Source organism: Trichechus manatus, unplaced genomic scaffold (genome assembly GCF_000243295.1).
Source record: "Trichechus manatus latirostris isolate Lorelei unplaced genomic scaffold, TriManLat1.0 scaffold00061, whole genome shotgun sequence".
Lineage (NCBI taxonomy): Eukaryota > Metazoa > Chordata > Mammalia > Sirenia > Trichechidae > Trichechus > Trichechus manatus.
In genome coordinates, this window is record NW_004443997.1 from 14,548,755 (window position 1) to 14,570,204 (window position 21,450).

The following is a 21,450-nucleotide window of genomic DNA, read 5'->3' on the forward strand; positions in this document are numbered from 1 at the left end:
AAACAAGATAAAGATGCTATTGCTATACTCGATGGGATCCCTTCAAGACAAAGAACTCCCAAAGTAAGTTGCATTAACACTTTGTTATGTCTTCTCCCAGCCCTGCTCCCCTGTCTTCTGTGTGTGTCAGGGAGTCCATGGACCATGCTATTCAAGACCCTCTCCCTTTGTTCCTCTGCTGATGCAGTGGGGCTAAGGGAGATAGAAGAACAACTCTATTATGAGGCCCTGAAAATTCAGCCAGTGAAAATGGTAGCCACAGAATTCTACATGTGCTTATTCTTCTTTGGTATTTTTTACTCTAGGAAATAATGATTTGCAAAACACTTCCGGTAGCAACAACGCTTTTTTTAGAACTTCTTTTTTTTTTCATTCCATATGTGTGCCCATTTGATAATGGGAATGGTTTTATTAGTCCCCCCTTCCCCTTTCTACCCCAAAATCAAGACCACAAGATCCCTTAGTACTTATTTATGCATGGGATATGTATTCGTGTTGGATTTGGCAGCGTGTTAGAGTGAAGAAAACACCTTTAACTGAAATCAAAAGACCTGGTGTCTTGTCTGAGTGTAGCGTATACAAGCTGTGTACACTGTGAACTGGGGCAAGCTACCAGTCTCTGAGCTTTATTTCTTTTTTTCTTATTTATAAGATGTCGATACTTATATTTTCTCTGCTAACTTTTGTGGAAAATAAATAAATTCATGTATGTGAAAATACTTTTTAAAGTACTGTTCTGTAAGCATCTCCGATCAGTTGTTTTTGAAGTCCAGTTTAGAAGAACAATGAGAATCCTTGCTCCAAGGATGGAATTTACATCAATCTTTAATATTCTAACAATAGTTTTATGTCACCTGCCCTCCTCACTTCACTGACAGACTGTTCTGTGCAACCTGTGCTTAACAATAAGGAATTTTATATGAAGATGTCTGTGAACATCCTTCTGTACTTAAAAGAAAAGGGATTGAAGCAGTAAGCACCTGGTGTATTTCAGTTAGCGCTTCTTCACCACAGTGTTGCTGAGTTTGAAAAGTAACCAGTTAAACTTGATGAGAGCATGTTTATGTGCCTTATGCTGAGAAATTATTTAGTCTTTTCTGAGTTTTTAAAACTAGGGTATTTCCCTAGTATGTCTATGGTAGTGGCTGCTATTAAAAACATTTGGGAGCATATTAAGGATTAACCTGTCACATAGTAAGCTTGGATGCTGTGTACTAAATTGTGTTCTGGTAACCTATGAGAGCCTTCTCTTACCCCAAGAATAATTTTTTTGCGTATATGAAGAGCATCTGCTGCTTTTGGAAGAAGCCATTATGAATGACACCTATTCCTTATGTTATTGGGAACGTACCACAGTTCCTTCCTTAGTAACTTGCAGGAGTTTGGGGAACATTTTTGGAAAATCAATAATGCAAAAAAAGCTCAGCTTTGTGGTATGCAGTATGTTGGTGTTTACAGTCATCATTCTCAGAGGGACTAGTGGAGTCTGCATTTGTCAGGAGTACCTGTCCTTCATTCTGTAGAGCTGTTGTAGCTAGAAGCAAACAAAGATGTGTGCCTCCAAGATAAACCAGTAATATTTACAGCTTTTCTTTCTTGTCTGTTAGGGAGTTAACTGGCTTCTCAGTCTGTGTAAAGGACAAGGAAGTGAGTCAAAATACATCTAGATGAACGTCCGTTAATGTGTGGTAAACATCGCCACACATTCCCTCACATGTTAAAGGAAAATTCCAGTGTTAGAGTATAATATCTCAGTAAATCTTCAACTTTTAAGAGTGAGACATACCAAGATAAATTTCTCACCCAGTTTTGAAAAATGATCACTGCTTGTGCTTTTAACTGGTGAAACATGGCTTTATGATGTTTCCAAGTAAGGATCTTTTTTAAAAAAAATTGACTTTCTCACTAGACAGTACTCAAAACTCATTCTTCAAAATGACAGTCAAGTAGCTTAAAGGGAATTTTGATGTTTGTTGAGACAAATAGTCCATCAGTCGTAGTTTATAATAACAAGCAGTCAAGAAAGGATCTTACATTTAACCTTTCATTCTTTTCAAGTATTGAGACCAGTGCTGGAGTTTTCCTTTAAATACCTTCCTTTGCATTTTCAAAGTAGCCTAAAAGTGAAAATCTGAGGCCATATAAAAAGTGTTATTTCTAGTATTTCGTTGTTTGAATTCGCGTGGATTAATGCCGTACAAGATTGTTTTGTATGCTGTAGTTAGTTCTGCAGTTGGAGTAGATGTTCTTCATCTTGTGAGCCATTCTTTTGAGTAAATATCTGGGTTTTAAGTTGCGCACCAGGCCACAGACAGTTGCAGAGATTGGGGATTGACTGCTTTTCTTCTGTGCCCTCATGTTGACTGCTCCTTAGGTTATGATCTGGCAAATGCTGTGTTGTGTTTACTCTCTGCTCATTTTTTAATTAGAATATTGTTTTCCTCTTCGTACTGTTAAGAAAATCAGTTATCCCATCCCTGTAACTTCTACATTCTTTGGAACTTAATAGAGCTTCCGTAAGTTACATATGTGGATTGTGCTAAAAATGCAGATGTCTGCCCTCACTGGGTTTAAGTAGGGTAGCCAACATCTGGGTCATTGTCACCGTCAGGTACCGTTTGATTTTTGTAGCACCCCTTGGGCGAGTCAGACAGTACCTATGGGTCAAAGCTTTGAGCCTTAGAAAGGCAAGAGTCTAGTGCTAGAATGATTGTCAGAGAGAAACCAAGTATTTTTCTTCTGTAGCTATGTTTTCCTTTTCGGGGAAAATTCATTTGATCCTTCTCAACTAGCTGTGTTAAGAGTTTCTCACTGACTTATGCCTTGATTGCATTTAAAATATGTAAACTTGAGTACTCCTGGGGTAGTTCATCTGCTATCTTGAGATCAAGAAAGAATAAAGGCAACTATAATTTTGTAACAATTGTCAAATGAATGCTATTCCAGTTTCCAGAAGCAGCAACTTTGGTCCAGGTATTGTTGGACCTTTTGGTTTGGTAAGTGAGAGGATAATGTGACTTTTCTCTTAGGGATGGGAGGACCTAGGAAAAGCAAAGACAGTCGTTTCTTTTTTTGTTTTGAAGAATGAGGCTGTGGATAGATTTTCCAGTAAAAGGTAGAAGAGTAGTAGCTGGTAATGAAAATGAGGACTTTTTCATGATGAGATAATTTCTTGGCTGTAGACACGTAACTTAGCGTCTTTTGTTTTTGTTTATTACAGATAAACATGATGCTGGCAAACCTCTACAGGAAGGCCGGCCAGGAGCGCCCTTCTGTCACCAGCTATAAGGAAGTGCTGAGGCAGTGCCCCTTAGCTCTTGATGCCATTCTAGGTAGAGAGACCTTTCTGCCGATTTGATGGTGTGTTTACTGCTCAGGGCAGTAGTTCTCAATCTTGGCTTTACATTAGAATAGCGTTTTTTTCCCTAAGTTTTACTGATTTTGTTGTTGTTGAGAGCATACACAGCAAAACACACACCAATTCAGCGGTTTCTAAATGTACAATATATTGACACTGATGACATTCTTTGAGTCATGCAGCCATTGTCACCCTCCTTTTCTATCTAAGTTAACCCATAACATGAACTCACTGCTCCCAAGGTTCCTATCTAATCTTTTGAGTTGCTGTTGTCAGTTTGATCCCATATTGATAGTTCTCAAAAGAGCATAATGCGCAAGGCAGACCTTTTTTTTTAACTAGTTAAGCTAAACTATTGTTCGGTTTTAAGATGACTTCAGGTGATATTTTTGGTTTGAGGTTTAAAGATGATCTGAGAGCAATAGTTTCAGGGGTTCATCCACACTCCATGGCTTCAGAAAGTCTGCAGTTCATGAGAATTTTAAATTCTGTTCTGCATTTTCCCCCTTTTGATCAGAATTCTTCTATGAACTCTTTGATCAAAATGTTTGCTAATGGTGGCCAGGCACCATCCAGTTCTTCTGGTCTCAAGGCAAAGAAGGCAGTTGTTCATGGAGGCAATTAGCCACATATTCCATATCCTCCTTCTATTCCTGATTCTCCTTCCTCTGTTGTTCCAGGTAAATAGAGACCAACTGTGCCTTGGATAGCTGCTTGCAAGCTTTTAAGACCCCAGGCACTATACAGTGGACTAGGAGGTAGAACAGAAGCACTAAGCACATAAGTAGGCCACTTAACTGGGGTGTTCCATGAAACCATGCCCCTCAACCTCCAAACCAAGAAGCCAAATCCCATGGGGTGTTTGGTTGTACATAATCAGCCTCAGCAGCTACTCTTATTTTTGGCATTGTTGTAAATATATCTATCATACAGCTTTTACCAGTTCAACTTTTTACAGGTGTACAGCTTATCGACAGCAATTATAATAATTAGCTATGCAACCCTACCCTTAATCAGTGTGATTTTTCCATCACTGTTAATCTCCCTTTCCCCCCTCCCTCCCATCCTTGGCGACCACTAATACACTTTGGTCTCTATACATTTGCGCTTTCTTGTCTTTTTATATAAGTGAAGTGATACAAGATTTGTCCTTTTGTGATTATTTCACTCAGCATAATGTCTTCAAGCTCCAGCCATCCTGTAGCATGTATAAAGGCTTCATTTGTCCTACATGCTGACTAGTGTTCCATTGTATGTATGTACCACATTTTGTTTATCCATTCATCTGTTGATGGCCATTTAGGTTGTTTCCACCTTTTGGCTATTGTGAATAGTGCTGCAATGAACATTGGTGTAAGAATAGCTTTATTTTTAAAAGATGCCCAGGCCTCACCTCTGGAGGATTATCATTGCCACATAGTGTCAGTGAGACCTAGAAATAGTAAATCTGCATGCTTTGGATAGGAGAGGGGCTGCCTGTGGAGCCTGGGCAGAGTGGAGCTTGTTGCTTCTTGTTGTGGAGAAAGGATTCAGTGCCTCATCTGCTTTCTCCTGTTTTTTTTTGGACAGGTTTGCTGTCCCTTTCTGTAAAAGGTGCAGAAGTGGCATCAATGACAATGAACGTGATCCAGACCGTGCCTAACTTGGACTGGCTCTCTGTGTGGATCAAAGCATATGCTTTTGTGCACACTGGTGACAACTCAAGAGCAATTAATACCATCTGGTGAGAGCCACAACTTAGTTAATGTGCTTGAGACCCTTTCCTTGGCCGGAGGCCTGACATACCTAAATTAGCAAAACAGAAAAACAAGATGCTTATCTCCTTGTGTTGCAGTCAGTTGTCCCTGGGTTTTGTTAACCTCTGAAGACATTGAAGGGTCCCAAATGTAGTCACCTCTGCTCCCCTGTTAAAATGTACGATTGGACTGAGTTCAGCTCCTTACTTAGACAAAGATAGTAATTCTTGCAGAGCAGACTTCCTGGTGTGTCATATGGTTAAACCTGGACGAAAATCTGTTTCGAGGCCCCAGAAACATATTTTACTGCAGTATCTGATGTGAGTTGCTTTCTTAGAGCTTGGATTTTCATTGTAGTCAGGTGAAATCCAAGGACAAGAGACTGGGGTATGTGTACAGTGCATTTGGTACAATAATAAGTAGCTGTCACTTGTGAATGACATTACATTTAATGTCATTTAGTGTATATTGCCCTCTGAAAGTTCTGTCTAGGTAATGAAAGAACTCTCCTTTATTCTGTCTTTTTGCTACCCTTGCTTACATAGCTTTGTTTTAAATCATATGCTTAAATAAGAAAATCTTAAAGTACACAGTAGTTTTTAAAGTTTCTTATTACGATAAATATAATACATACTCAGAATGGTAGCTGTCAACCAGATTCAACAATGAGGATTTAGAATCAATTTAAGGTTCAACGTTTAATTCCTTAAAGTTCACTGGAGAAAAAGTCCTTACTGCGAGATAACGTGGACCTGCTGGGAAGCTTAGCAGATCTGTACTTCCGAGCTGGAGACAGTAAGAACTCTGTCCTCAAGTTTGAACAGGCGCAGATGTTGGATCCTTATCTGATCAAAGGTAAGTGTGATTCTTAGGGCAGGGTGGTCGTGGCTGTAGTAGGGGCAGATCAGAGAAGACAGGGAGAAGGTGTAGCAGAGCTCTTGATACCATTTTTCTTGGAAATATTGTAAAAATTTATTACAGCAACCTGTCCCCTTTCTTTAGGTCCTAATGCATGTCTCTGACACATAATTCCATTCTGAGCTGCTGTTTTTGGTTGAATTTAAGTATCATCTTCCCACAGATCATTATTTGGCTTTTTTTCTTTTTGTGGGGTCATGGCCCCTCCTTACAATTTATAAATTTATGATGTGCCTAACAATTTGGGTGGCATTCCCAGAGCCATATAGCCTTTTAGGGAATTTTGTCTTCTGGGTTGTTAGTGTAATTAAAAAAGAGTAAGTGAACCAGATACTAAGAAAGGGATAAGGTGATTAAAGGACATAATTAGGAATCAAAAGCCAAAAAATCATTGATCTGAAAGAAGAATGCAGCTGAAGGGCTGAGCCAGAGGCACTTCCAAAGGAGGCTGTCAGGTGACTGGCAGTGAGCGGAGAGCATGTGCCAGGAATAGCAGGACTAAGAGTGGCTAGATAGGCTGAGGTCTGCTTGGAAAGGACCAAAAAAGGTCATCGGAAAAATACGGCCTCGTGGCAATAGGCTCTCTTGTAGGCTCTTAAGGCAAGAGAATGACAGAGCAGGGAGGGGACCTTCACAGCAGGTGGGTGGGGAAACAGACCCAGAATGAATTTGTTTGCTCAGGGTCTCCCTGCTGGTCAGTGCTTACTCGTCTTCTCCAAGCTGCCTGCACCCATGATGAAAAGGGTGTTCTAGAAATACTGATCTGCAGCAGTAGGCAGCTTGGCATCAGAAGCTCAGACCTGCGACGAGGGGCCAGCAGGAAGTGTTGCCATGATCTTGGCTTGAGAGGAGATTTTCATGGGAACCTGAAGGGCCAGCAAGGAGTAGAGGAGAATGGTGGCAAGAGATGGGTGACTACTGCGAGCAGGGGCCCTTTTTATGAAATGCTTTTGAAAACCAGAGTGAGCCAAAACTCGATTCCAGAAAGAACTACATGCTTTTTCTGGAATAGGCCAACTCTTTCTGAGACTAACCGGTGTTTGCAGCACATCAAGTGCTTTACCCCTGACTCTGCCTGGAGTGCTGGGAAGAGAGCATTTATCTGATGCCTTTTTTGGGCGTTTTCTGGTAATGAGTTACAGCCATATATCACACCACAGGATGTAGGGACAAATAGTTCCTGAAAATAACAGCTTTCAGATTGTGAGGTAGGTCCTTCCGCATCTTTATTTTTTTGGCTAAGGTTTGCCTTTATAATGGTAATTTTGTAAGAAACTGAAAATACTGGCAGAGGAGCCCATAATGGAAAGGGTGCAGACTCTCAGGAACTGGGGCCTGATGGGGGGTGGAGTTGGTGAAGGAATATCCTGGGCCGTGTTCTGGTTGCTGCTCCTTTATGAAGGTCCCTGCTGCTTTGCTCAAAGAACCTCTTCTTCCTCCATTGTTCTTTCCTAGGAATGGATGTGTATGGCTACCTCCTGGCTCGAGAAGGGCGACTGGAGGATGTGGAGAACCTCGGCTGCCGCCTTTTCAATATTTCGGACCAGCATGCAGAACCCTGGGTGGTCTCTGGGTGTGTCTGGCCATTCGCCTTTCTCCTGGTTTTCCCTAGAGTCTTTGGGAAATTGTGGTTCCTCCTGGATAGAGTATAGATTAAAAGCAGAGGTTTGAGAGGTGATTAGACCTGGATTCAAATTGTGGTCTGTCTACGACTTTGGACACATTATTTACCTGAGTCTGGTTTTTTTCGTTATTTGGAAAATGGGGATAGGAGCCCCTGCTTGACGGGTGACATGGAGTGAGATAGTGAGCCAGCAGCCCAGGAGATGCTGCTCTGTGCTGAGCTGGCTTCACAGTGAGTGTCTCATCTAACAACTCATATCCAGATTATCAGGTCCTTTTCTGTGATTTTTCCCTTCCACAGTAAGATTTTCTCCCTTAACTATTTAGTGGGTTTTTGTGTGTGTTTTGATTTTTAAGTAATATCTTAGGTTAAAGCTCTAAGTGTGGTTTGTAATCAGGAGCGTGTGTAGGGCGTTTTCTTGGACTTTTGCATGAAGTTCCTTTAGAGTCTTCTCTCAGGTAACGTTTTGCTGTGTGTTTTTTTCCTCTAGGTGTCACAGCTTCTACAGCAAACGCTACTCCCGGGCCCTCTACTTAGGGGCCAAGGCCATTCAGCTCAACAGTAATAGCGTCCAGGCTTTGCTACTCAAGGGAGCAGCACTTAGAAACATGGGCAGAGTCCAGGAAGCAATAATCCACTTCCGGGAGGCCATACGGCTTGCCCCTTGTCGCTTAGATTGTTACGAAGGTAAGACAGAAGATATGGATGAGGCGTGGGAATCTACACATGTGGAGGCAGGCAGCCCGAAAGCTTCATTAGGCCAGCGGTTCCCAAACGCTGTTGTACGTGAGAATCGTCTGGGGGGCTTTAAAAATCCTGATGGCAGGTCACACCACAGCTAGTAATTGATACTGGTTACAGCAGAGTGTTGGGGCGTGGGAGATGGCATCAGTATTTTTTAAAGACCCCAGGTAATGCCAACATGCAGACAAGTTTGGAGCCGTTGCCCTAGGCAGTTCGCGTCACTGAGGGCTGTCCCTGGATTCTTCCCTCCAGGTAACTTCCAGAATCCGTCCATCTTACTCTCTTTGTTTTTGGTGGGGGTAGTTTTTTGTCTTGTCTTCCCCCCAAAATGTGTCCTGCTGAGTGACGTGACTGTGCCAGGCACTGTGCTGGACCACTCGGGTGTGTCTTTGTAGGGAACACCACATCCGTACAGCACCGTGGGTGTGGGAACTGGTCCTTCGTTGTGACCTCCAAAGTGGGCGCGATCAGGGTCGCCCTTTGTTTTGCCGTGTAATATTTTAAGCTCATGTGAACTGATCCTCGGGGTTCAAAGGAGCTATGCCGGCTTCAGCAACATTGATGACTCAGTCACAGACATTAAAATAGAGCTTACAAGATGCAGTTCCTCCAAAGCATATTTTTATAAGGACTTAAAAATAAACTCAGGAGCCTAGGAGTGACTTGCTCTTAACAGTAAGATGAGTTCAAATTTCAGAAATAAAAATTGAGGCATTGGGATAAGGAACAAGTGTGCATACATACCCTGAGAGCTGTGCCTGTTGGGGGAAGAGTGTTGCCTTTGTTCTTAAGCCCCAGCAAACCACACTTTTAGTTTCAGATTAAATTCCTGATCATAAGCCTAACTTTCCTAGCCTCCATCCTGCTACATGCCTGTTTCGCCAGAGCCCAGCAATGCAGTCAAAGAAACCCACCCGCACAGCACTTGGCAACGAGGATGGTTGGAGTTGTTGGGGGCAGGGGACGTTCTCCAGGGGCCAGTGAGGCTTCATGGGCCACCTTCTCTCAAGCTACCATTTGGCGATCTGGGCAACAATGAGTCGAGTTACTAGTTACATCTTCTGGTGCTTTTGCAACCCCCAGCACTGCGTCCATCCTTTCCTGGTCAAGGCCCTGGATTAGTGAGGTGCATTCTTTCTGTTTCCTTCTGAAATTCCATTGTGGCTTTAGCAGGGAAGTAAAACTACTCAGTAAGAGCAAACAACCTTATTCTGAATCCAGCACGTTGCCCTGAAGGGTTACATAATTTCTGCTTAAGTAACGATGGCGTGGTGGTAGAGTGTGCATGGCTGTTTGAATGCTGCTGGCTTGGAGGAGGATGCACACAGAATCTGCCAGGTTTATGTGGTCTTGGGGTTTAAGCTGTTTTCCTATTTTGCTGAGTGCTTTGGCGTGAATAGTTGAGAGGTGACCACTTGAAGGGACCCCATAGAGCATCTTGCTGCTGGTGTGAAACAGCAGGGGCTACAGATCTGACTGTGTTTGCTCCATCTGATAAATGCTTTCCATCAAGGTGAGGGTCTGAGACGTAAAAATACGTCTGTGTTTCAAACGAAAAATCTTCCTTTCTCCTACTGGTGGCTTGCCAGTAGATGTTTTTAGTTTGTAGAACTGGACATTCGATTTTGGGCTGTAGGCACCTTCCCCGCTGTGACCTGGGACAAAAGGTGACTGAACGCAGCTGAACATCATGACCACATGTTGATGGTTAAGAGCAGGCAGACGAACGACTGGTGTCGTGTCTGTTCTTCTAACGTTTGGATGGGCTGCCGTTTCCTGAGTCCTGTTTCCTCCTCTAACCGAAGGTGCCTTTGTGCAGTGCAGGCTTTTTCCACATTCATCAAGTGCTCTGGGGAAGAGAACTTCTTAGCTATTCCATCAACATACCCTCCTGTCTAATCTCCCCATCAGTTTCCCCCCCGGCCTGCCTTTGTCTGAAAGTGTGAAAGTTTGCCGTTTGGAAGGCTATCAGAGTGGAAGCATGGCTCGGAATGGTAATGTGGTTGAACTTCTCTCTGCGTTTTATTTTCCCAGGTCTCATCGAATGTTATTTAGCCTCCAACAGTATTCGTGAAGCGATGGTAATGGCGAACAACGTTTACAAAACTCTGGGAGCGAATGCACAGACCCTCACCCTTTTAGCCACTGTTTGTCTTGAAGACCCAGTCACACAGGAGAAAGCCAAAACTCTACTAGATAAAGCCCTGACCCAGAGGCCAGATTACATTAAAGCGGTGGTGAAAAAAGCAGAGTTACTTAGTAAGTCTATCTTATTTTCTCAGCTGTTCCATGTTAATTTTTATAGAACCTGATCTCAGTTGGATTCCCCAGACCCAACTGTTTCCAGTTGACCAGACAGGCTGCCTGCCGCCTGCTTGGATTGGTAGATGTGTAGCACAACCTCATGGAGCTGCCTTCTACCTGCCTGGCTAGGTGGTGGCTGACTTGACTTTTTTTGGACTGGCTCAAATCAGCTATAATTGGTTGGTACCTGTTCAGCTCACCTTGGTCTGGTTTTAGCTGTCCTAAACTAGTTAGGACTGAACACAGCTGGATTTAACCCAGTTTGAACTACTTTGATCCATTTGGATTCTCTTTAGACTTCCCTTCTAGCCTTGGTTTCTCCAGTCCCGATTTTGATCACGTCCTGGCTTTGGGCTAGTGAGGCAAATACAGTGCATTTGGAAGTAGGAGTGAGAGTACATTTAAAAAAATCAGGTTTCCTAAGGGGTGGGAGTTCAGACGAGCTTTTTCCCCTTCCTGTAGCACCATCACTGTCCCGGTGACACCCACACACCGAGTGTCAGGTTGTACTCGTGGTGGTTCCGTGTAGATGACTGGAGATGGGAATGTATTTTCAAATTTTTATTGAAGTAGGAAAATGAGGGGTTTTTGTCTTTTCAGGCAGAGAACAGAAATACGAAGATGGGATTGCTTTGCTGAGGAGCGCACTAGCTAATCAGAGTGACTGTGTCTTGCATCGGATCCTAGGAGATTTCCTTGTAGCTGTCAATGAGTATCAGGAAGCAATGGACCAGTATAGTATAGCGCTAAGGTAGGCACTAGCCTCCCGGGGGGAAGGTCCATGAGCAGGGGCAGAGGAGGCAGCGGAACTCTTAACAGGAGTGCTAGAAACACACACAAAGTCTGCACCCCGAGTGGTAATAGTCATAGTGGAGGAGCTCTTTGTGAATTCAGGACTCCTAAAGTTTTTTCCTTAAGTATATTAGCAACATTAAAAACCTGTTTCGCTCACAACCAACCTTCGTCACATCTAGAACATCTGTTTTCCTTTGTATAGATCATCCTCCTGTCTTTGCCCACACATATACATATTTTTATAGGGTTATAAGTAGTATATATTTTATATTGTGCTTTTTAAAATCAAAGTAAGTACCTTCCCGTGTTTGCAGCTACTGTAGTAAAGAACTTGAGCTCTGAAGTTTGAATACTACCTTCATCCCCTATTTATTGTTCTCTTGGGCAAGTTACTAACAGATTTCCTTGTCTATATTTCCCCACCTTATTAGGTATTAAATAATTAAATGAGGATTAAATGATTATTTCATGTAAAGCTCTTAGCACTGTGCCTGGTACATAGTAAATACTTAATAAATAGTGGTATTATTACTACTTAATACAGAAGTGATTTCTTTGAGGGTTGTCTGTGTGTGTAAGGTTATGGTGAAGGCCTGTCTTTGACCGAGTCTGATCACATTCATTTACTCACTCAGCAGACAGTTGAGCACCAGTCGTGTGCCTGGCACCTCAGGCACCAGGGGGGATGCTGGGAGCACACGATCAGAGGGGGTCAGACGTGCAACATGATCGGTAACACGTGCTAAGTGTTTTCATAGTCTACAGATGGTGGGGTGGGGGACACCCAGGGACTGGGGTGAGAGCTGTATGGAAGGTCTAAGGAGACGTTACAAATCCATTACAGTTACATAAGTAGGAATAGGATTCCAACGTGGTTTTTGTTTGCTTCTTGGAAGCCCAGAGGCAAGTGAGAAAATAAAACAGCAGACTTTCATTAGGGGTGGGGTGTGCTAGGGACCGACACCTGCTGGCATGGGGGATGGTCACCAGGCAAGAGGCAAGGTTGCTTAGGAGACAAGTAAATGTCGGGAGGCCCTGAGCTCTGGGGGCTGTGGCATGCGTAAGGACTCTTAGCTGCTGAGCTGGAATGCCCAGGTGCAGGCTAGCCTTGGCATCCTGGGGACTAACCTAGGAGTTTGCACAACTGTTCCATGGTATAGCATGATCTTTTTGGTTGAGTACTGAAATTCCGATATGTCATAACATGGAGCAGTTTTGCTCACAGAATATAACTCTTATGTAACCCCGTAGCTCAAAAACTCAGTACTTGAAAGAAATTACATTTGAATTTTCTTACTCCTGTTTTTTTGCAATTTTTCCATTTGTTATCTGGTAGCTTTCTATAACAGAATGCTAGGGGTAATGGGCATGAAAATGTTCTAAAAATTTATGGAGAAAAACTCAAGTTGAGAATTCTAAGAATTAGGCAAAGACGCCGTTTTTCACTTCTAGTGGTGGACCCCCTCGATGCAGCCCACGGAACCCGGAGTTGTTTGGAGAGGCCAGGCTTTAGCAGCTTCTCTGTGACTGTGTGGTCATTTCACTGCCGGGCCAGGGAGATGACAAGTCAGCCAGCAAGAAGCCAGGCAGAGATTCAGGCCTCTCCTTTGTTTTGTTGTCCCCTAGTTTGGACCCCAATGACCAGAAGTCTCTAGAGGGGATGCAGAAGATGGAGAAGGAGGAGAGTCCCACGGATGCCACTCAGGAGGAGGATGTGGACGACATGGAAGGGAGTGGGGAAGAAGGGGACCTGGAGGGCAGCGACAGTGAGGCGGCCCAGTGGGCTGACCAGGAGCAGTGGTTCGGCATGCAGTGAGGCGGGCGGCCACACCTGAGCCACGCTGACCTCCTGTGCTGAGCACGGCACGGTGGACTGAAGGCGTCCGTAGGAGCCCACTCCCGGGAGGACGTGATTGCAGCATGTGATTGCAGCAGGGGTCTCTGCCCCTTGCTCCGTATTTCTAGTAGTGACTTCATTTTTAAGAACTGAGCCTGACCAACCTTCCATGTATCTCCACCCTCCCCTCCGGCAGCCAAGGAGGACCCTGTGAGCTCTCTGTGAGGCTCATGCTTACGCTGGGGCTTCTGGGACAAGACGTGCTTTTTTATAACTTATTTCTAAATCTGAAAGTTCGAGGAATAGACAACATTTTGTCTGCGATGTTGTGAATGAGTTTAAAGGAGTGACTGATCATCCCACAGCGAGAACGTCTTCTCTCCAGTCCGACGGTGGCATGTGCCGGCCTTCTTAGAAAGGGTCTCCTGTTCCCAGAAGCAATCGTCCTGGGCTGTCCAGACCTCCCGAGTTACCTCGCTTCCTTCTGCGACATTAGTAATGCCTTAAGCTGACAGTTGCTATTTTGCAGAACAATTTTCCTGTTTGCTGATCCAGTACCTTGCCTGTGTGCCCGGGTGGGTCTGAGAACCAGGTGTGACCTAGAGCATGAGCAGAGGCGTACCTGGAGTAATAAACTAATAAAACTTTTTTGTACAGTGATGCTGTTGGGTTGATCAGAATGGAAGCCCTTTTACAGACTCTTACTTTTTTCGGTCTCTCATTCGGAAGACATTGATGCAGCCCCATAATGGCTTGCCGTAACTGCCGGTAGTCTCCCTTTCTTTCTTCCCTTGGTGTTGGGAGCAGGGGGTTGGAGGCCTCAGGTAACACAGAGCTGGTTCAGCCACTTGGATTTTTGATTGGCCAGAGTTCGGGCTGATTCTGCCTGGCTCTTTAACCGGGTGGAGGTTGGCGCCTGGTTTCAGCGTTCTGTGCTGGGTCCACCCTTGCCCCTTTGTTTCTTAAGGTGCTGCTGCCTTTGGAGTATACAATGAACTCTGATTATTTGGAGGTGAAGGTCATGGGGGGGGCATGTCACAGCTAACACCAAATTCTCATTAAAACAAAATCAGTCCAAAGATGTTAAAAAATGTGAATTTGATATAAGTGGATATCCAAAAGTGTAAAAATAATGTAAATGTGCACTAAACTCAAAACATCTGATAACTGCTGAGTTTAAAATGGGTGCCAAGTTACTGTTAAAATACCTCTCAGTACAAGACCCAGAGTCTACCCGCTGTCACTTAGCCACCAAGCAGTTCCAGAGCCCCGCAGGCACGTGTGGGGTCACTGCTTGGATCTGAACTTCCTCCCCTCTGGGCTGAGCAGCTCCTCCAATCCAGTCCCTGAGAAGAAAGAGGAAATCTCTGCCATTTCCCTGACTTGTGCAAGACCAGCCCCCTCCCTCCCACCACACCCCTGAGGGACCTCTGGTCAGGACCGGGCCTTGAGCCTTGCCTTCCTCGCAGCCTTTTCTCCCGGCTTTCCTTGGCCTGTCCCTCAGCTCTGCAGAGAGCCCCTGGATCGGCCTGGCCTGCCCGTTCAGATCTCTCCATCCCAGCAACACCCTCAGGCCTGCTTGCTGGCAGGTCCAGCATTTCCTCCCTGAGGGCTTGGGGTGACTTTTTAGAGCACCTCACAAAGGGTTGAGAAAACACACCTGGTCCACAAAGATGGGAGGAGCTGGACTTGAAGGGTGCTGAAGGTTTCACTGGGCGCTGCTGCTACCCTCTTCCCTCCATTGGTATAGAACCAGCGAACCGCCTGGGGGCAGGGAGTCACAGAAAGCTGACTTGCGCAGGATGAGGGGCTGCCCAGTCCTATCACTATCCCATTGAGCTGACCCTGGAGACCAACGCCCACAAGTACGTTTTGGTGCTTTGAGCTTCCCTCACACAGCCAGTGTGGAGGTGTTTGAGCTGGTTCCTATCATTTCGCCTCTCAAATTGAGTAGCACAGGCTTGAAAGCAGACAGCAAGCTACGTGCTGAGAGTCCCAGCTCCACTCAGGAGGCTGCGTATTCATGGGCGGCCAGTTAACCTCTGCAGGCCTCGGTTTCCGAACCTGCCACCTTGGTGAGGGATAAAGTTAGTGGGATGCCTGTTGTAAACATCATCGCCGCACCCAGGGTCAGTGTCCAGGCTGCTGATCCAGCCCCAGTCACCATGGTGGGTGGGATGACTGTCGCAGGAAGAGTCTCAGCGAGCAGGGCGGCAGGCCGAAGTGAGGGTGCTCCCTGCCCTCTGCCTTCATTGCTCACACCCCACCTCTGAGCCCCTGCTGTGTGTCAGCACCTGGCCAGGCCAGGTGCCTCCTTGCCCTGTGGCCTACACTCCTGCCGCTGAGTTCCCGCTCAGGAGGAGGCCAGCTGTCTGCTCAAAGCAGAAATTCTCAGACTGGAGCATGCTGGTCAGCAGTGCAGACTCCCAAGCCTCTGGGGGCCGGGCCCAGGAGTCTGAACTCTAGGCGTTTCCCACTGCACCTGGCTGTTCTGTTGCAGGAGCTCCCGGGACAAACGTGGAGAAACCCCGGGGAGGGGTCTGGGGCCCAAAGCCGCCAGCTTGACCGCTTGACCTCCGAGGGGCCCGGGGGCTCTGCCCTGCTGTGGGTGGGAGGGACCTGCCTGAACAGGCCTCAGCTGCGCTTGGCCTCCAGCCCCTGGGCGGCGCACCTGGGCAGGCCGGGGCTAAGGCCCGGCGGTCTGCAGCGAGCCAGCCCCGAGGAGCACCTGGCCCTGGCCCTGCGCGTAGCACGGCCAAGTTCTCCGGCTGACAACAGACACGGGCCTGACTGGACACGCGCTGTCCCTGGACCCGGGCAGGGAGGCCTGTGAGGTAAGCACCCGGCCCACGGGCACCCACGGTGCAGGCTGGGCCAGACGCCTCGGCCGGGCATGGGGCACGGGGCATTTCCGGGTGGCGGTGGGGGTGTCCGTGCCCCTCAGTCACTCGGCTCACAAACCACAGCAGCCACGCCGCCGCCATGACGGTGCAGGTTGGGCCTCGCACCAGTGAGAGAAAATACTTCAAAATAACAGTGAGGAAGTAGCCTGTAATTCTGCCACCCGGATAGCCCCCGGAACACAGCAATGTATACAAAGTACAATACGTATTTGTAATATATATGAGTTACATAGAAGTGGTTGTTAGTTGCCCTCAAGTGGCCACCAACTCATGGCGACCTTAAATACAACAGAACCAAACGTTGCCGGGTCCTGCGCCATCATCAGGATCGTCAGTCTGTTTGAGTCCATTGTTGTGGCTGTTGGTGAGTCCATCCCATGGAGGGTTTCCCTCCTTTTTGCTGACCCTCTCCCACCCTTGATGTTCTTTTCTAGTGATTGGTCTTGTCTGGTGACACATCCAAAGTAAGCTGGCCACAGGCTCACCATCCTTGTTACTAAGGAACATTCTGGTTGCATTTCTTCTAAGACTGATAAAAGTACACATGGTTAAAAAAGTTAAACAGAGAAAAGTATAAATATATATATGTGTATGTATATATATATCTACTGCCCAATCTCTAGTGAATCCCAGTGTCCTTCCCCAGAATAAATTAAGAAATCAAGAAAAAAGTTAGAAAAGGTGTTGTACTTTTACCTACTTGTACATATATAAAGAAATATACTGAAGGAGTCATGCTATCTATCCGCTGAAGACAGTCCAAGCCTGTGTTGTGATTTGCTCTTTGTTCGTTGGTTTTAACAATTCCACAGAATCCTGTGTCTGGATGGAATAGTTTCTGTAACCTGCTGCTATTGGTGGACACCTGTTTCTAGTTGTGGTTGTAATTATTACAGTGGGTGTTGCGGTGAACGTATCTAGGCGTAAATTTTCAAGGATATGCAAAGGTCAAGTTCCTTACGGTGACATTTCTAGATCTCAGAGTATAGTGCATTTACATTTTTGATGGGTGCTGTCAAATTGCTTTCCAAATGGTTATATTGGCTTAATGGTAGATAGGACTGCTTGTTGCATCCTCACCAACAAGGGTATCATCAGGCATTTTGGGTTTTTTTTTTTTACCAATCTCAGGTGTGGAAAATACCTCGTGGGTTCGATTTGCCTCAGCTGCTGTTTGCCTTCAGGCTGGACTTGAGGCAAGCCCTTGTTGTTAGTTGCCAAGTCGATTCTGACTTCTTTCAGAGTAGATCTGCTCCATAGGATTTTCAAGGCTGTAACCTTTTAGAAGCAGATTGGCAGGCCTGTCTTCCGAGGTGCCTCTGGGTGGATACCAACCTTTTGGCTAGTAGCCGAGCACTTAACCATTTGCACTACCCAGGGACTGAGGCAGGACCTTGACCTACATTATCGCATCTAATCCTCACACCTGCTGAGGTGTAGGAGGAAGTAGCCCCATTTCATAGATGAGCAAACTGAGACTCAGATGAGGCATCTTGGCTGTTGTCATCTGCCCAGGGTCTCTCATCCTGGAGCATTCTTACGGTCTTAACCATGGTCTCTACACACTTTTTTTATTCTGTTCAAGAGAAAACAGCCCACTCTCAGCGCATCTCATGGCAGTCAGTCTGTCTGTCTGTCGCTGCAGTCTGTCCTCAGCCTGGCTAGGTTTAAAGGCCGCCAGCGGTCTGGCAGGGCAGCCAGCGCCTCGCGACGCTCTCTCGCTGCCACTTCCATCTTCCCAGCTCTGTCTCTCTATAAACAACCCTCCGGTGACCTCCTTTGTGCTCACAGCCTTTTCCTTCTTTGGGTAAATTCCCAGGAGGGGATTTCAGAATGAAAGGACACAGTGGTCATTTTTGGAGCTTGCAAGACAGCTGGCTGCGTCATCCTCTGTGCAGTGAATCTGTGAGCCCAGGCCAGCCCTGCGTCTCCTTTCTGTCTGACCATGTGGCCACCCCAGCTGCCCCAGTCAACTCAGGGGCACATCCATAGGCTTCAGGTTAGGGGCGAACAAGGAGCTTCCCAGTCTCTGAACCGTGCACCCCACTGCCACTCACCAGGACAGAGCTTGAGGACCCCACCTTTGCCTCCTGGGGCCTGTGGGATTTGTTTGGGGCCTCTCCCCCATAAGACAGCCCATGTCCTGCACTGAGGGTGGGGAGTTGCTTTTTGGACTGAGGTCCCAGCTGGGTCCCATAGGTTCCAATCTCCCCTGATTGGGTCTGAGTGAGACTGTGTGCTTGATGAGGTACATTGGGCGGGGAAGGTGGAGAGTGAGGGCATTGCTGGTTGGCTGTGACCTCCCTGAGCTCCCCCTCCTTCCTTCAGTGCCCCCTCAGGGGTATCCCACCCTCCCCACCAGGGGGGCTGAGCCCTTCAGAGGGTTCTGCCCCCAGCAGGTGGAAGCCTCAGACTCATGGCCTGCCATTGGCTGTATGACTCTCGGCAGCTCACTTAGCCTCTCTGTGCCCATGTTGCTTTGGAAGGTGCTCAGGGAGTCAGGTCCCCTCTCCCTGCCGGCAGGCATGGGGGTAACGTGGAAGGGACTCAGTGGCTGAGATGTCAGCACTTGGGGCCCTGAGAAGGGTTGCGAACCCCCCAGGCCTAAACTCTGGTCCTTGTTGGGGCCAGCATCACTGTGGACATGAGCCTCTCCCCCTAGCCAGAGGGCCGGGCCCCTCTGGGGCTAGATTGCCAGTGAAGCTATTTTTTATTTTGTGGAGCAGACTCGGCCCACCTGCACCAGTCTCCCTTGTCAGTCCCCTTGGGGCGGTGGGGACTTTGTCCAGGAACTGAGTGGAAGTTGCAGCAAGCCGGGGCCTGTCCCTGGTCCAGGCAGGGTGGTGCCCAGAGTAAAGCCCCCTCTGTTACATGATGAGATTAGCTGGTACCCAATGCCCTGACTGGCCTGGGGGCCCAGACTGCCCACCGCTCTCAGGGCACCAGCCTGACAGTGTGTGAGGCGGAGGGACAGAGAGGACCCCGCGTAATTCTCCCGTCAGAAGCTCCTTCCAGAATGCTAAATTCCAGAATTCTCAAATCATGTGCTGGCCTAGAGGGCAGCTCTGTCACCCTAGGGGGAGCCAGGGGGACCACCTTGAGGTCAAGACTGTGTGGACACCCCTAAGCACCCAGGAGGGTGGCTCCAGTTCAGAATAATTCTGCAGAGAGGCGATTTTACTATTTTTTTAAATAAAATTTTTAAATGTGTGACATATAACATATGTGTAGAAGTATATGAAAACATGTAGTGTTTAAAGAACCTCGGATAAAACAAACATACATGTATATGCCACCCAGGTTGAGAAATGCGTATTTCTACTACCCCAGAAGCCCGCTTACATAATAGACCCTCTTCTCCCCTACTGTCAGTAACCACTATCCTGAAATTTGTTTTTTCTTCCTTTTTTGTTTTTAAATCCTGGAAGTTGTCTGAACCGTAGGCAAATATAACCTTCATTTTCTTACCTATAAAATAACACCGTCATTCCATTCTTTCATTGTTGAAATTCGCCGTGTTTTTATCCTAAATAACGCATTTATTTGCTTGTTCTTGCACTTTACGTAAGTGGAGTCATGTTGTATGTATTCTTCCATAGTATCTTTTGCTTAACACTATTTTAAAAATTGATCCATGTTAATGCTGCTATACCTCATTCATTTTCTTTTATTTATTGTGGTTTATGTATGTGTGTGTGTGAATAGAACAAAACATTTGCCATTACAACATTTTTTTATGTGTACAATTTAGTGACATTAATCACGTTCATCATGTTGTGCAACCATCACCACTACCCATTTCCAAATTTTTCCATCACCCTTAACAGAAACTCAATGCCCCCTAAGCGACCTCATTCACTTTTTTATTAATAGACTTTATTTTTTTGAAATAAAGACAAATCGTGCAGATAGTAGAGAGTTCCCATATACCCTATTATTAATATCTTACATTAGTATGGTACATTTACTGCTGTTAATGAACCAATATTAATGTATGCTTATGTATATCTAAAGTCCATAGTTTATTCACATTTCTTTGGTTTTCCCTAATATCCCTTTTCTGTCCCAAGATCCCATTAGGGACACCACATTACATGGAGTCACCATGTAGAGCTCCTCTTGGCTTTTCCGTTTCTCAGACTTTCCTTGTTTTTCATGCTCTTGACAGTTTTGAAAAGTACTGGTCAGGTATATTGTAGGACACCTCATTCATTTTTTTCCTAATTGTAAAAATATATATAACACAACACTTGCCAATTCAATGTTTTTCCCGTGTATAATTTGGTGACGTCAATTACATTAATCATGTTGTGCAACCATCACCGAAATCCATTACCAAATTTCCCATCTCCATAAACAGAAACTCAGTATTTCCTAATCAGTGACTCCCTCTTTCCCCCTTCCTCCCTCTAGCCCCTGGTGACCACTAGTAGACCTTTGGTCTCTATACACTTGCCTATTCTACATATTTCACATAAGTGGGGTCATGCAACATTTGTCCTTTTGTGATTGACTTACTTCACTCAGCATAATGTTTTCAAGATTCATCCATGTTGTAGCATGTATTAGGACTTCATTTCTCTTTATGACTGAGTAATATTACATTGTGTATATATACCACATTTTGTTTATCCATTCACCTGTTTAAGGACGCTTGGGTTGTTTCCACCTTTTGGCTATTGTGAATAGTGCTGCAATGAACACTGGTGTACATGTGTCTGTTTGTGTGGCTGCTTTCGCGTCTTGGGTTTATACCTAGGAGTGGAATTGCTAGGTCATATGGTTGTTCCGTGTTCAACTTTTTGAGGAGCCACCAAACTCTTTTCCACAGCGGCGGTACCATTTTACATTCCCACCAGCAATGGAGGGGTGTTCCTGTTTCTCCACACCCTTGCCATCACCTATTGGTTTCCATTGTTTAGATCATTGCCATTCTAATGGGGGTGAGGTGATACCTCATTGCAGTTTCAGTTTGTGGTCGCTATGAGTCATAATCAACTTGATGGCAACAGGTTTGGTTTTTTTGGTTTTAATGGATAATGAGGAGCCTTGGTGGTGTAGTGGTTAAGAACTTGGCTGCTAACCAAAAGGTTAGCAGTTTGAATCCACCAGCTGCTCCTTGAAAACCCTATGGGGCAGTTCTACTCTGTCCTGTAGGGTCACTATGAGCTGGAATTGACTTGATGGCAATGGGTTTAATAGCTAATGACACTGAGCATCTTTTTTTTTTT

At 45.7% G+C, this 21,450-nt stretch overlaps 1 protein-coding gene across 1 annotated transcript in view; it reads left to right on the forward strand.

The window, feature by feature from the left end:
- Nucleotides 1-13,974, forward strand: part of ANAPC7 (anaphase promoting complex subunit 7) — a 19,324-nt gene extending 5,350 nt beyond the window's left edge. Inside the window, exons 3-11 of the mRNA XM_023733663.1 lie at nucleotides 5-63; nucleotides 3,221-3,332; nucleotides 4,928-5,081; nucleotides 5,807-5,949; nucleotides 7,468-7,585; nucleotides 8,127-8,323; nucleotides 10,415-10,639; nucleotides 11,285-11,435; nucleotides 13,106-13,974. Of these exons, the coding sequence (XP_023589431.1) occupies nucleotides 5-63; nucleotides 3,221-3,332; nucleotides 4,928-5,081; nucleotides 5,807-5,949; nucleotides 7,468-7,585; nucleotides 8,127-8,323; nucleotides 10,415-10,639; nucleotides 11,285-11,435; nucleotides 13,106-13,295 (1,349 nt within the window). The 3' untranslated portion in view covers nucleotides 13,296-13,974. The remainder of the gene's footprint in view (nucleotides 1-4; nucleotides 64-3,220; nucleotides 3,333-4,927; nucleotides 5,082-5,806; nucleotides 5,950-7,467; nucleotides 7,586-8,126; nucleotides 8,324-10,414; nucleotides 10,640-11,284; nucleotides 11,436-13,105) is intronic.
- Nucleotides 13,975-21,450: the final 7,476 nt, after the last annotated feature.